This window comes from Oryctolagus cuniculus, chromosome 4, assembly GCF_964237555.1.
Source record: "Oryctolagus cuniculus chromosome 4, mOryCun1.1, whole genome shotgun sequence".
Classification (NCBI taxonomy): Eukaryota; Metazoa; Chordata; class Mammalia; order Lagomorpha; family Leporidae; genus Oryctolagus; species Oryctolagus cuniculus.
The window spans coordinates 36,195,674-36,211,172 of NC_091435.1; the positions used below are offsets into that span (position 1 = coordinate 36,195,674).

At 35.1% G+C, this 15,499-nt stretch overlaps 1 protein-coding gene across 4 annotated transcripts in view; it reads right to left on the bottom strand.

The window, feature by feature from the left end:
* Positions 1–15,499, bottom strand: part of ROBO1 (roundabout guidance receptor 1) — a 1,215,767-nt gene that overhangs the window by 96,306 nt on the left and 1,103,962 nt on the right. For all 4 annotated transcript variants that reach the window (XM_051859421.2, XM_070071933.1, XM_051859420.2 and 1 more), the window contains 2 exons: positions 8,621–8,745; positions 5,152–5,323 (listed from right to left, as the gene is read on the bottom strand). In XM_051859421.2, the coding sequence (XP_051715381.1) occupies positions 5,152–5,323; positions 8,621–8,745 (297 nt within the window). The remainder of the gene's footprint in view (positions 1–5,151; positions 5,324–8,620; positions 8,746–15,499) is intronic.

Consider the following 15,499-nt stretch of genomic DNA (forward strand, 5'->3'; position numbering starts at 1 on the left):
CCTCCAATAGCCACTGCAGCTGGTGTGCTGCAGCCACACACCGTGCTGATCCGAAGCCAGGAGCCAGGTGTTTCTCCTGGTCTCCCATGTGGGTGCAGGGCCCAAGGACCTGAGACATCCTCCACTGCACTCCTGGGCCACAGCAGAGAGCTGGACTGGAACAGGAGCAACCGGGACAGAATCCAGCTCCCCGACCAGGACTAGAACCCGGTGTGCCGGTGCCGCAGGCGGAGGATTAGTTAATTGAGCCACAGTGCCGGCCACAAAAAGCAATCTTAAAATTCATATAGAATCACAAAAGACCCAGAATAACCGAAGGTAACTTGTACAGAAGAAACTAATGTGGCGGCACCACAATACCTGACTTCAAAGCATACTACAAAACTATAGTAATAAAATAGTACAAAAAATGACACACAGATCAGTGCAACATAATAGAGAGCCCAGAAGTTAATCCACATATATAAAGCCAACTGATTTTTGAAAAAAGTGCTCAGAACATACACTAGGGAAAGGATAACCTCTTCAATAAATGGTACTGGCAAAACTGGATGTATGTCTGCAGAAGAATAAAATTAGACCTATATCTCTCACCATATACAAAAATCAACTCAAGAGGTATCAATGATCTAAATTTAAAACCTCAGACTATGAAGTTACTGGAGGAAAATACAGAGGAAACACTTCAACACATTTGTGTAGGTTATGACTTCTTGAATAAAACCCTCAAAGCACAGGCAACAGAAACAACACTAGACAAATGGGATTATAGCAAACTTAGAAGCTTCTGTAGAGCAAAGGAAAAAGTCAACAGAGTGAAGAGATGTCCAATAAATGGGAAAAATGTTTGCAAACTACCTAATCTGATAAGGGATTAATTTCCAGAATATATCAGACAACTAAAACAAATGAACAACAAAAACTAACCAATCCAGTTAAGATATGGGCAAAGGACCTCAGTAGACAGTGAAATAGTGCAGAAAATTTCTCCAATTTGAAGGAAGATGTGGACATCCAAATAGAGGAAGTGCATAGAAACCCAAACAGGCATGATCAGAAAACATTTTCATCATACCACATTATTGTCAATCTTTCAAAAGTAAAAGATAAAGAAATACCATAAAAATAAAGAGATAAGATAAAGAAATTATGGGATATGTACTCTTTATAATACTATACCACAGTAAGAAACAACGAAATCCAGTCATTTGCAACAAAATGGAGGAATCTGGAACACATCATGCTGAGTGAAATAAGCCAGTCCCAAAGGGACAAATACCATATGTTATCCCTGATTGGTGACAACTGACTGAACACCAAAAAGGAAACCTGTTGATGTGAAATCGACAGTATGTGAAACAGTGACTTGATCAGCATAGCCCTGACTGTTAATGAACAACCTAATACATTATCCCTCTTAGTAGTTTTTTTTGGTCTGTTCTATTTACTATGACTGGTTTAATTCTGTAATTAATACACAGTTATTCTTAAGTGTTGAAATTTAACTGAAATGTGATCCCTGTTAAACATAAGAGTGGGAATAAGAGAGGGAAGAGATGCACAATTTGGGACATGCTCAAGCTGACTTGCCCCAAATTGTAGAGTTAGAAACATACCAGGGGACTCCAATTTAATCCCATCAAGGTGGCATGCACCAATGCATCTCACTAGTCCAAGTGATCAATTTCAGTTCACAATTGATCATAATGAAAGGACTAAGAGTCAAAGGGAGCACATAAACAAGTCTAGTACCTGCTAATACTAACCGATAGAATAAATAAAGGGGAGAGTGATCCAACATGGGAAGCGAGATACTCAGCAGACTCATAGAATGGTGGATGTCCTAAACAGCACTCTGGCCTCAGAATCAGCCCTAAAGGCATTCGGATCTGGCTGAAAAGCCCATGAGAGTATTTCAGGCATGGAAAGCCAAGACACTCTGGAAAAAAAAAAAAAAAAAAAAAAAAAACCCTAAATGAAAGATCTCTGTGAGTGAGATGCCAGTGGAAAGAATGGGTCTTCAAAGAAGGAGGTACCTTTCTCTGAAGGGAGGAGAGAACCTCCACTTTGACTATGACCTTGTCTAAACAAGATAAGAGTCGGAGAACTCAGAGGGCTTCCATAGCCTTGGAAACTCATGACTGGTGCATAGGGAGATTACTGATGCCATACAGAGGAGTGTCAATTGGTAAAGTCAACAACAGGAGTCACTGTGCACTTACTCCTCATGTAGGATCTCTGTCCTTAATGTGCTATACATTGAGACTTAATGCTATAATGAGTACTCAAACAGTATATTTCACTTTGTGTTTCTATGGGGGTGCACACTGTTGAAATCTTTACTTAATGTATACTAAACTGATCTTCTGTAAAAAAAAAAAAAAAAAAAGGAAGAAATTATCAATTCCCAACTTGACTCTCACTGGGATTAAACATGACAATAGGTCTGATCTGATTTCATCATCATTTAAAAAATCATCTATTATTTTTCACTTTATGTTTCTGTGTGGGAGCAAACTGTTGAAATCCTTACTTAATGTATGCTAAACTGATCTTCTGTATATAAAGAGAATCGAAAATGAATCCTCATGTGAATGGAAGGGGAGAAGGAGTGGGAAAGGGGAGGGTTGCAGGTGGGAGGGACGTTATTGGGGGGAAGCCATTGTAATCCATAAGCCGTACTTTGGAAATTTATATTCATTAAATAAAAGTTAAAAAAAATATACAAGAGATGAACTCCAATTGGATTGATGGAGGATTTCTCATTAGAAACCCTACAGACTTGAGAGATTAAATGGATCTTAGTGGGGCATGGGAGTGGGTATGGGAGAGGGAGGTGGAGGCGGGTTCGGAGTGTGGGTACAGTGGGAAGAATCACTATATTCCTAAAATTATACTTATGAAATGCATGAAGTTGGTATTCCTTAAATAAAAGTTTCTTTGGGGGAAAAAAAATCAACTCAGAACACTTTACCCAGTGAAGTTCTCATTTACAAATGAAGGTGAAACAAGGATCTTCCAAGACAAGCAAAAATTGAGATGTCACCACCCAACCAGCCTTATAAATGATACTTAAGAATGAAGGCAGAAAACTCCTAGTAAGAAAAGAAAGGAGATTCAAAACAAACAATAGGAATATATGTGGGAAAACAGGAAGACCTAGTCATTGTTTATCAATAAAAACCTGGGAAGTAAATGGCACTGTCACAATTTCTATTAAACATAGTTCTAGAAGTATTAGGACTCCACTAAGAGACTATTGGAACTCATAAGAGAGTTGGACAAAGTTGCAGGCTATGAAATCAACATAGCAAAAGCAATAGCATTTTTATAGAGAGACGACACTATGGCTGAGAAAGAACTGGTAAGATCAGTCCCATTCACAGTAGCTTTAAAATATTTTAAATAACTTGCAATCAATTTAACTAAGGATGTGAAAGGTCTGTAAAATGAAAATTACAATACATTAGAAAAAGACATCAAAAACATAAAACAAAATGGAAGAATTAATATAATCGGAATGTCCATACTACACAAAGAGATTTACAGATTCAGTGTGATCCCAATCAAAATACCAAGGACGTTCTTCACAGATCTAGAAAATAGCAATCCTAAAATTCATATGGAAACACAAGAGATTCTGAATAGCCAAAGCAGTCTTAAATAATAAAAACAAAGCTGCAGACATCAAAAATTGGCAATCTGATACAGAATGCTCACATTGCAAGCAGTGGGTTAATTCCTTGTGCCAAAATGTTGGTCCCTATAATAATTTCTTAATTATATACACACATATAATATATGTGAAAGTACTTCAAAAAGCTTGTGAAAAATAGAAATAAAATATAAGTTTATTTTGGTGCAAAATGGCTTTGAAATCTTTTTTTTAATTTGTTTTTAACTTTTATTTAATGAATATAAATTTCCAAAGAAAGTAGGCATCAGAATACTCAGAGAAAATTATGAAAAACTCTGAGTTAAGAAAAGTTATGTATGGATTTTAGTTTTTTGCATCAGAGTAAGTAAATTTGTTTGTTTGTTTGTTTCTTTTTTTTTTTTTTTTTTTTTTTTTTTACAGGCAGAGTGGACAGTGAGAGAGAGAGACAGAGAGAAAGGTCTTCCTTTTGCCATTGGTTCACCCTCCAATGGCTGCCGCGGCCGGCGTGCTGCGCCTGGTGCACCGTGCTGATCCGATGGCAGGAGCCAGGTGCTCCTCCTGGTCTCCCATGGGGTGCAGGGCCCAAATACCTGGGCCATCCTCCACTGCACTCCCTGGCCACAGCAGAGAGCTGGCCTGGAAGAGGTGCAACCGGGACAGAATCTGGCGCCCCGACCGGGACTAGAACCCGGTGTGCCGGCACCACAAGGCGGAAGATTAGCCTAGTGAGCCGCGGTGCCGTCAGTAAATTTGTTTTTACTCCAATTTTCCATAAACTTTTTGAAGTCCTCTTGTATGTGTGTGTATATATATATACACACACACACACATACTTACATATATATTAAAATATATAAAAATTTATGAAATAAATACATAGACTTGCATACAAATGGACACATATCTAATAAATGTCTATATATTTATTTACTAACACTTTTTCCTTCTTCTCCTCCTCCATATTCTTCTTCTCAATTTATCACTGCTCTCTAGCTTATACTTTGGAGATTTTCTGCAGCATTATGTTTTTATAACATGTTTGGCATTAACTGATCACATTTAGGGAAGTGATAAATGGAGTAACATCACATTACAAAAGCAAGCTTGCTAATTATCAAGAATTATCATGAGTTAGGGGTTTCTAGATTCTGGATTTGTGAGCACTGTGTCTTACATCCTTAATTGGCAGGACAGAGAGAGACGGTAATTACACAAGAGACAGACTGTACAATTGCTTTCTGTTTCCTAAGACATAGGAACCTGGCCATGCGCAGGTATTCAATGGTAACTTACATGACTTGACGTCAGAGATTTACATAGTACATTTGAGCTAAACTATGAATAATTTTAAACCTACTCCATCAATACCCTCTTTGGTTTTACACTAAAATGGCCATAAGAAGGAATGCAAAGTTGAAAATAAACATCCACAGGCACTCTCTTTAGATGCTAAAACAAATTTGGGCATTTTGAAATAAAATGCTTTACTTTACCATCAGTAACTTCCAAATATGCTTTTGTGATGATACTTCCGGCAACATTTAGAGTCTGGCAGATATAATAACCAACATCAGATCGCTGGACATTAGTAATAGTGAGGTCACCAGTCTGGGAGACTGAAAACCGGCTAGATGACTGTGGTGGCTGATATGAGAAGAGCAGATTCTAGAATCCAGAATTTGGGGAGGAAAGAATAAAAACAGGTTAATCACCAAATTCATTCTACTATTTTGGCATTGGTAATATACACATTTATAAATATAGGTATAAATGTATATACACACACCCATATATATATATATATATGGACACACATATATATGGACATATATATATACACATATATATATGTAAGAATGAGCTAAATATTCTTCCAACCCATATCCACATACATAGATGTGCATACTTACAAGTACAATCAAGTACTCAGTGAAGGAAGTACACTCTGAGAAGCATGCCATTAGGTGATTTCATCATTCTGTGAATCTCACAGTGCACTTAACACAAACAGTGATGTATATGACATCCCTAGGTAATATAATCCAATGGGACTACCACCATATATGATATCACTGATTGACTCAAACAACACATGAATGCATATATTATTAAACAGAGGTAGGTTTTAATATTATCACCTTAAATTAGATCATGGAAAATTTAAATAAACTCCCAATATTTATATGTGTTTTTATCAGCTTTCAAACAATATTAGATATATAAGGATATTAGGTATTATTAGAGGAGGTATTTTCATATTTAAACCTAAGACAAAAGCCTTGCTTCACACATTGAGACCTTTAATATGTGAACAAAATTACAATTTAAATAAATGCTGACAAATTAAAGTCAATGCTACCTGTGGCCCCACAAGAAACATTTTGGTTAGGTACCTATTACTAATGTTCAATAACTTATATAAACTGCTAAAAGCAACATTTCTTGTTTTTGTTTTTTTTTTTCTGTTAAACAGTGAGCATATCAGTTAGGACTTTTTTTTTTTTAAATTCACACATTAAATTACATCAGAAGAACATGCATATTAGAATGTATAGCTCATGCTTAACAATACATTACACATTTTTCATGACATAAAGAACACTGATTTTTTTTTCCTAGCCAAATAGGTTGATTCTTTAAGAAACTCTTTTGCACTTTTTATTGACACATAAATCATTTTTAAAGGCTTAGCAGACTATGGATATATGTCTAGTGACAAACTGAATTACATCATTAAACCAAACTAAACCAAAATATTTCTAAAATTTTATCTACAGTATAAGGGATTTAAGTGAATCATTTAAATAAACTCTAATAAGAACGTCTAGTGGGTTTACTATTATAACACAAATGTTTTTCTATAATGCATTTCCAATTCCTCCTATCCTATTAAAATATTTTACTCTTGTCCTTAATTTGCTGTCATCAAATTTAGTCCTTTGTGTCCAAATGGAATATGTTAGAATTCACCAAGATACCAGTACTGAAATGATTGTTTATATACAATAACCAAGTAAGTATTTGCCTACAAAAGTGAACTTAATGGCACTGCCTAGGAAAAAACTGCTGAGTTTGGTAATTAAACTTCCTGTTGACTATTTATAAGAGCACACTAGGACTTATCCTCTGCCTTGCGGCGCCGGCACACCGGGTTCTAGTCCCGGTCGGGGCGCCAGATTCTGTCCCGGTTGCCCCTCTTCCAGGCCAGCTCTCTGCTATGGCCAGGGAGTGCAGTGGAGGATGGCCCAAGTGCTTGGGCCCTGCACCCGCACGGGAGACCAGGAGAAGCACCTGGCTCCTGGCTTCGGATCAGCGCGGTGCGCCAGCTGCAGTGTGCCAGCCGCGGCGGCCATTGGAGGGTGAACCAACGGCAAAAGGAAGACCTTTCTCTCTGTTTCTCTCTCTCACTGTCCACTCTGCCTGTCAAAAAAAAAAAAAAAAAAAAAAAAAAAAAAAAAAAAAAAAAAAAAAAAAAAAAAAACCACTAGGAGCAAGAGTGTGAAACATAAAACCCAGGAATGATATGAGCAAATTTAAAAGAGATCAGGAGTATGTGCATTAAAATAAAAGAGCGGGGCTGGCATTGTGAAGCAGTGATCACAGCAGCTGCCTGCAATGCAGGGTGAGAGTTCAAGTCCTGGCTGCTCTACTGCCAATCCAGCTCCCTGCTACTGCACTTGGGAAAGCAGCAGAAGATGGCCAAAGTGCTTGGGCCCCTGCCACCCATGGGAGAGATCTGAAAGAAGCTCCTGGTTCCTGGCTTTGGCTTGGCCCACTCCTGGCCATTGCAGTCACTTGGGGAGTGAACCAGAAGTAAAGTTTCTGTCTCTCTCTCTCTGTCTCCCCTACTCGGTGTAAAGTCCTTTCAAATAAAATAGCAAATCTTTGAAAAGACTAAATAAGAATCTTTTTTTAATCAAATATGAAAACAAGTAAAAAGAAATGTTTTACTTTATTGAAGGAGGCAAGTCATTAAGATGAGCTAAAACAATACTTTAAAATTTTTGTTTGTTAAACCAAAGCCAGGTAATGGATTTATAGTTTAAAAAAAAGATTTCCATATTCTGGTTTCAATGTCTACAGAAACCTTTTGTTCATAAAATGTCTAGAAAATACAACTTAATGTCATCAGTAATCATACACTAGTTATCAAATAATCAGAATATACTGAATCCTATTTAACATGACAGCTATGCTAAAGAGAATTTCATATAGTTGATTATTCAAAAGACACTTGGATTTCTGATGATTTAAGAGAAATTCCACTGAATAATTATCACCTCTATTTTAAATGTATATAACCCTCTCAAATATATTTCGATACCCAAGTAATAGAAATGATAAATGAAATATGTTTAGGAAAAATGTAGTTTATTCTTTTAAAAAATGTGGTTGAATTGGAAATAAAGGTGAGATTACAAGATGAAACAATGATTTCTATATATGATCCTGTGTTCCAGACCCAGGAGGGGAAGACTGCTTCAAAAATTACAACAATCTGGAGCTGGTGTTGTGGAGTAGAAGGTTAAGCCTCTGCCTACAGTGTCGGCATTCCATATGGGTGCTGGTTCAAGTCCCAGCTGCTGGCTGCTCGACTTCCAATCCAGCGCCCTGCTAATGTGCCTGGGAAGTTGGCAGAAGATGGCCCACGTCCTTGGGCCCCTGCACCCATATTAGAGACCTGGAGGAATCTCCTGTCTCCTGTCTTTAGTCTGGCCCAGCCCTGGCTGTTGAGGCCGTTTGGTAAGTGAACCAATGGGTGGAAGCTTGCTTTCTCTCCTTCTGTCTCTGTATCTCTGCCTTTCAAATAAATAAATCTTAATAAAATTAAAACCATATGTTTATATATGCAACAATTTCTCGGTTCTTTTAATGTGACAGCTGTAAGAACAACTAAAATGTTGGCATTTCTTCTCATATATTTGCCACTTTGCTAATTGAAAAATGAGAAAAAGGTCATACCTGACTCCCCTCTCTCCTCCAAAAAATAGCTGGTTGAGGGTTTCCGGTTGCTTCACACTGAAAAGTCACAGTTCGTCCCAAGGCAACAACCTGGTCTCGGGGTTTCACCACAAAATGTGGAGGCTCTAAGGAAGGTGAAACAAATGACACTGAATTGGAAGCAAATAGCTATTTTCCTAATTGAGACAATTTCCTGATATACCATGCTATGCCTTTGCTTTATACAAGGTGCTATACACAAAAGCCATACTACATCAACTGACACCCATAATTTAAAATGAAATTGTTAAGGACATATTTAATGAATGAAAGGGCCGTTTTTTGTTTTTTTTTTTTTTTTTTTTTTTATTGCCTCACCTTCTACGATTAACCCTCATATTTAAAGGAATTCTTGAGCTACAATTTGACCTTTCACCTTCAGAGTATACCTGAAATTTGTATGAGTGCATATCATCTTTTCTTATTTAGTGCTGCTTAAAGGTGAATGAACTTTAATCACACACAGAAGGACCTGCAGATGCAGGCAGATCCTAAAATTACTTTAATTTAACTCAAAAGCTCCTGAAATGCTACCATGCAAATTACAGCCATTTAAAAATCTTCAGTTCAATTACTTGAATAGAAATAAATTTAGAGCAATAGTGGAGTCGAATGCCTCCTTCATTTACATAGGGAAGGGCATGTTCAAACAGAATATATATGGAAATGAGGGCAAATTTGAAACATCTGCTCATCCTGACATTATAAATGCTGCCAGCTCTGCCCAAACTGTTTGATTTATACAGACTTAAATGGCCACTTTATCCAACAGTAAATACAGTGTCAGAAAATTGTGTCAGTTACATGGAGCTCAATGGCAGCTGAAATGTTAGGTGTGCTGATGGAGCCACCCATGGGAAAAAAAGAAAAAAAAAAAAAGTCTGTTTTTGGCTGAGCCTTGTGTATGGAAAAACAGGCACTGAATGTAAGTCTTTTTTACCTACTGTTTACACTGTTCAAATTCATTTCTTTCTTATCAGCTGTCTGAACACCTAATTATTCTTCTCTCTTGTCCCAACTCAAATCGAACTGAAGGAACATGTCAAGCCAGATGTTTCACAGTTTATACAGGACAACGTTGATCTAATCCACTTTGATGACTCTGCCATTATTTCTAACTTTTTCTTTGAAAGTACTTTCTGCTACTTATGTCAATAACTTAGGTTAACTCCTTAAAGTGAGTAGGAATGAAAAATTCTGTTTAGATTATGTTTACAAATGTCACCACTCTGCTCACAAAAGTATGACTTCTTTGCTACTGATGGTCAGTATTTCAAAGGATACTTTTGCTTAATATTTTCTGGTCAATTGCATCTAATAGATATGAATAATATGTAATACACACAAATTCATAAACATTATACATTTTAGTAAAAATAGCTGATATGTTCTTCACTCAGGAAACTTGCACATTTAAGTTATAAAGGGACATTAAAGGTTATTTAATTTGCAATTAGCAGTATTTAAACTATAAAACCTGTTTTAAAAACTAAAATGTAAAATAACTTGTCTACAACTACATATTGCCAGAACTGAAGAAAGTAATTAGATCATCTAACTTCTAGATTAGTGTGTTTTCTTCATGACCTTATTTTCAAAAATTGAGGTTTAGTAGAAATTATACCATTTGACTAGAAAATTATAGGAGACCTGAAAAATCAGGTCAAATGCTTTCAAATGTCCTCTAACTTATAGAGAAGAAAATATGAAGTTAGGACATGTAGTTTAAGTTCAATTTGGTAACACTGAAGTTCTAGCTTATAATTTTTTTAAAAAACTGTGATTGTAATTGAGTGGCATACTCATGCATTTAGCAAACACTGTCATTACCTAGGTATAATAATAGGCATGTGCAATACTGCTGGGGATTTTCCTCCAGTACAAATCCATACGGGAGCATTCTATTCCTCAGTTATGGGTTAGAATAATTGATACAGAAATCAGACCAAGAAACTGAAGGCACTGACTGGATAGCAAACCAAATCCAGACTAGAATTTGGTTTGTTTCAATGAAAGAAAACCAAATGATTAATTAGATGAGTGGGAGAATATGAGTTTCCAATATGCAGGGAATCTGAGTAGGAAAATATAAATGCTCAAACCACTTCGTCAAGTAAAATTCGGGTGGTCTCTTTTCTAAATCTCAGAAGCATGTCTAAGAATGTATGCCAGAATTTGTTTCTTTTATAAAATGCCAGCTTTCCTCAAACCTCAAAGACCTATTTGGGAACAAGCAATACAAACCCTTATGTTAACCACATTTATCCTGAAGCAATCCTTCCACACAGGATATTTGCCTGGAAATGAATTTATTATATTCCGTAGGCATAGTCTCAAGCCAACATCAACAGTGACATCAGTCACAAGATATGTCTTAGAAATATATTTTTAAAAATTATCTGTATATGTATATTAAATATCAAGTGTAAATATATCTCTTGGGAAAAAATTTAAAGGACTAAAGCTAAATATGCTTCTTTTTATTACTGTCATCATTACTTATCATTTTAGAATGAGATCATTCATTGTATTTACTTACTTGATGGTTGCGATGATATATTTGAATGTTTTTTGAAGGTTACAACTTTTAACAGTCATGATAGCAACAGCACAGAAATTCAGTGTTTGTTGAAAAATTGGACAATTGCACAGAAGGAAAAAAAAGCTACCCCTAAGTCTATCATGCAAATTTGATCATATTGCTCCAAAATATTCTTCTACAATATCATTTTAATGACTATAAAAATCAATGTGTAAATTACTTTAAATTATTTAACTTAACTTTATTGCTTTAAATTTAGTTACTTATCATTTCCATTATTGAAAATATAAGTAAGATCAATATCCTTCTCACAAATATACCCATTATTATTTCCTAGAGGTAAAATTATAGGGTCTGAAAATATGCAAAGATCAAGAACATAATAACAAGTATAGTGAAACTGTACTCAGGAATGTTTTTTATCAACTGATACTTTTGCTAAAGAACTCGGATTGCCTATTCTGCAACCCTTACAAATACTTTGTGCTAACACTGCCAAACTAAAAATATTCTTTTCTTCATGTACATTCTTATTGAAGTTAAGAAGGTAAACACTTTCTTCATATAACCTCATGAGTATTCCATTTGTTTCAGATATTATGTTAATATGTTTATATTTTCTTTTTAATTTCTAAGATTGATTTTAGGCATTTCTCATAGATAAGTTTTTTTAATTCTGTTAACAGACTTTTTAATCTGTCCAGGAATTTTTGTTATTGAATCATTAAAACTATACAGGTTATATAATACATATTAAATTATATTACATGAATATTCAACTTCATTTTCATCTTTTATTTTTATTTAATTTTTATACTTAAATTTTTAATCCTCTACAGTTCTGTGTATATGGTAGAAAACTTTTTTTTTACAAATAGCCATATTACATTATGATTATTGAACAATATACTAATAGGAAATGTCACTTTTATTATATTTATATAACATTTTAAACAATAGTAAAAGATATTCTTTTAGGGTCAATATTATTCCTTAGCATACTTGTTAGCATACTCATGCAAAATTCTCTAAAAAATGATATTCTAGCATTCTTACCAAATGAATGGATTCCACCCCCCCCACCTTAAGTAAGTGCTTAGAAACTTGATGGCTCTTCGTTTACATAGGCTCAAAGTTTTAGCAAAGCAAATTGTAATAAATCTCAGATATATCATATGGTTATTTCTTACATAAAATGAAACACAGAAATGAAAATGAGTGCAAGAGTTAAGCCCCAAGTGCAGGGCTATATGCATCAGTGGGATTCTGATGACTATTATTGGACCATCATCACAAAACCTCAGACAGACATGGATTTGTAAACAAATCTGAAAATTTAAAGAAACACCTGAAATAGTCCTTAACCAAAATGACAACTCATCACTTATTACAGGAGAGAAGAAATACAAGGATGCACAGCACACATCATTTAATAAGAAATAAAGTTAGCAACCCCATTACCTTTCCTCTTTGTCACAGTTACCCATACTTCCTGCAGACTTTATTCTGTGCAGTTTGTCTTTGTGGCCAATGACAAGTGAAACATGGAGGCTGATTGGTTGAAGGACATGGAAGGGTATGGATGGAAAGGGGAAGAGAAGTTCCAGTCACAGTGACACGGTGATTAGAAGATGGCCAATAAAATGTCAACTTACCAGAACCAACTAAAACAAAAAAGAAAACATGGAATAAATAAAAATAAAGAAACATAAAATGAAATAGAAAAAGTAACAAGATTTGACAACAGTGATACTTCTTTTAAAATAAAGAACACTTTAATATTTGGATACGTGACACATAGTATCCATGAATGCATACTTATTAGCATTTTAAGTATAATCCTAATTTAAGAAAAATAGAAATTAACCTTAAAAACTTTACTATGTTTAAATTCCAGAGTTACAGAACACTTTCCAATGATTTTACATTTTGACAGGTTAGATAAGTACATATATAATGGGTTTAAAAACGTTATAAATTTTAGCTGCTATAGCTACATAGAAATCAAAATTGAGCATCTTAATCAAGGATAAAGAAGTATTATCTCCCATACTCTATCATCAGATTAATTTTTAAAAGGTTCATGCTGCCTATGATATTCTTTCCATTAAACTGAAGCTGTTCATAATTAATAAGCCCAAAAATTACTCCCATATCTAGCAAAAACACAGATTATGATAATATATACCAGGATAGTAACCTGAATTTTGCTGTTCATTTATGATCATAAGTTGGATAAGATAGCTATTAAATGATGAGAATGCATTTACATTTTTACATATTTTTATTGAGATGCCTAGAAAAAAGTATGAATAAATTATGAGATCAGAGAAAACTTTATAATCATGTCTATAAGTCATAACTACATTCTGTGTTTTCAGCGCTAAAATATTGGAGATTTTAATATAGAAAGCTCAAGTAATACATATTTTAAATACTAGAAAACAAATATTTTGTTTCTCTCTTTACTTTAGAGGCAAAGGTAATTACTGTCAAACAGAAAACTTCTTCATTATAGCCCAGCAGAATCTCACAAATAAATTCATTCAAATATGTAACTCCCATGTCTCTCAAAAAGTCAGAATAAATTACATCTAATATACTTTCCTGTGGTTTAAAAAAATGCCAATGACTGCCGCTGGGAAGGGATAGAGCTATAAAATAGGAACTAAAGTTGTTTTGCATACTTTTGCTACATATACTAAATTTAATGGTAATGCTAACTCACATGTTCCCTTGAATATGAGTGAAATGAATTCCCACTCATTCTGGTCAGAAAGGTTAAAAAAAAATCTTATTTACCCAGGCTTCATGTTTATAGTGGCACTCACTAGCTTGGCATCTGGAGTTGAAACCAGTAACTGAACAGATAGGACGCGATTACATTTCTTGACACCTTAAAGATGATGTCTTTCAAAAGATATGAAGAAATATTAAAGAACTACCAATGGACTTCGGGTTAAAAAAATCAGGGTACACTGGGTGTGCTTCCTTACTTGTGATAAATATACTAATACAAGATGTTAACAAAGGGGAAGGAGTGGGGGTACTGGTGAACTCTTTGTATTATTACTTCACAATTTTTGGTTGATACATTTAAAATAAAATGGTAAAAATAACTACATAAGAGAAACAGAATTTTGCTTTGAAAAAGGCAAAAGTTGGGGAATTATCTCACAATCTATGAAAATAAATTTGATCTCATTAGTTAAAGTCTGAAAATAAGAGACTACAGAAATGATTCCTAAATAATTCAGCTAATATTAATAACTTAAAATCTTATAAATGCTTCAAAAGTACACAATATATGGAATGCAAGTAAATTACCAGTAAATAGCTCCTTTGAAATCTCAAAGGGGGAGGCAGTTGTTTGGTACAACAGTTAAGACACTGCTTGAGATGACCACAGTATATTAGAGTGCTTGGGTTCAAGTCCCTGCTATGTTTCCAACTCCAGCTTCCTATTTTGTCCACCCTGGGAAGCAGCAAGGTGATAGCCCATGAACTACACTTGGCTGCTGCCACCCATGAATAGTTATCAGTTCCTGGCTTTGGTCTGGCCAGCCTTGGCTGTTGTGGGCATTTTGGGGAGTGAACAAGCAGCGAAAGCTCTTAGTTGGTTGTACTCTCGCTCTGTCTCTCTCTCTCTCTCACTCTCTTTCTCACTTAAATGAATAAATAAAAAGGTTTTTTTTTATTTTAAGTTTTATTTATTTATTTGAAAGGTAGAGTTACAGAAAGAGAGGAAGAGACAAGAGAGACAGAGGCTCTTCCATCCACTGGTTCACTCCCCAAATGGTCACAATGGCCAGGGCTGGGTGAAACCAGGAGCTGGGAGCTTCTTTTGTGTCTCCCATGTGGGTTGTACGACCCAGGTACTTTGGCCATCTTTCACTGCTTTCCCCAGGTGCAATAGCAGAGAGCTGCATTGGAAATGAAGCAGCCAGAATGGAAGCTGAATCCTCTATGCCACAATGTTGGCCCCTAAATAATTTTTTTTTTAAATCAGCTTTTCCTTCCTTATAGTTTTAACCAGCCAATCAAGACATAGGATTAAAATATTTTTACTAGTTAAAATCTAATGTAAAAACTTCAGGCTAATGCATTTGCATATCAAATTGATAACAAATGATATTAGGCAGCACTGTATGTTCTGTTTAAGGACCTCAAATGTTAAGATCATTCTACAAAGCAGCTTTTGAACATCAGAGGTTTTTGAAAAGACTCTATCTTGAATGATCACTTAAGCTTCTAACAACCGTGATTATCAGAAAATGAATTCTTCTTATCTAAAGGAA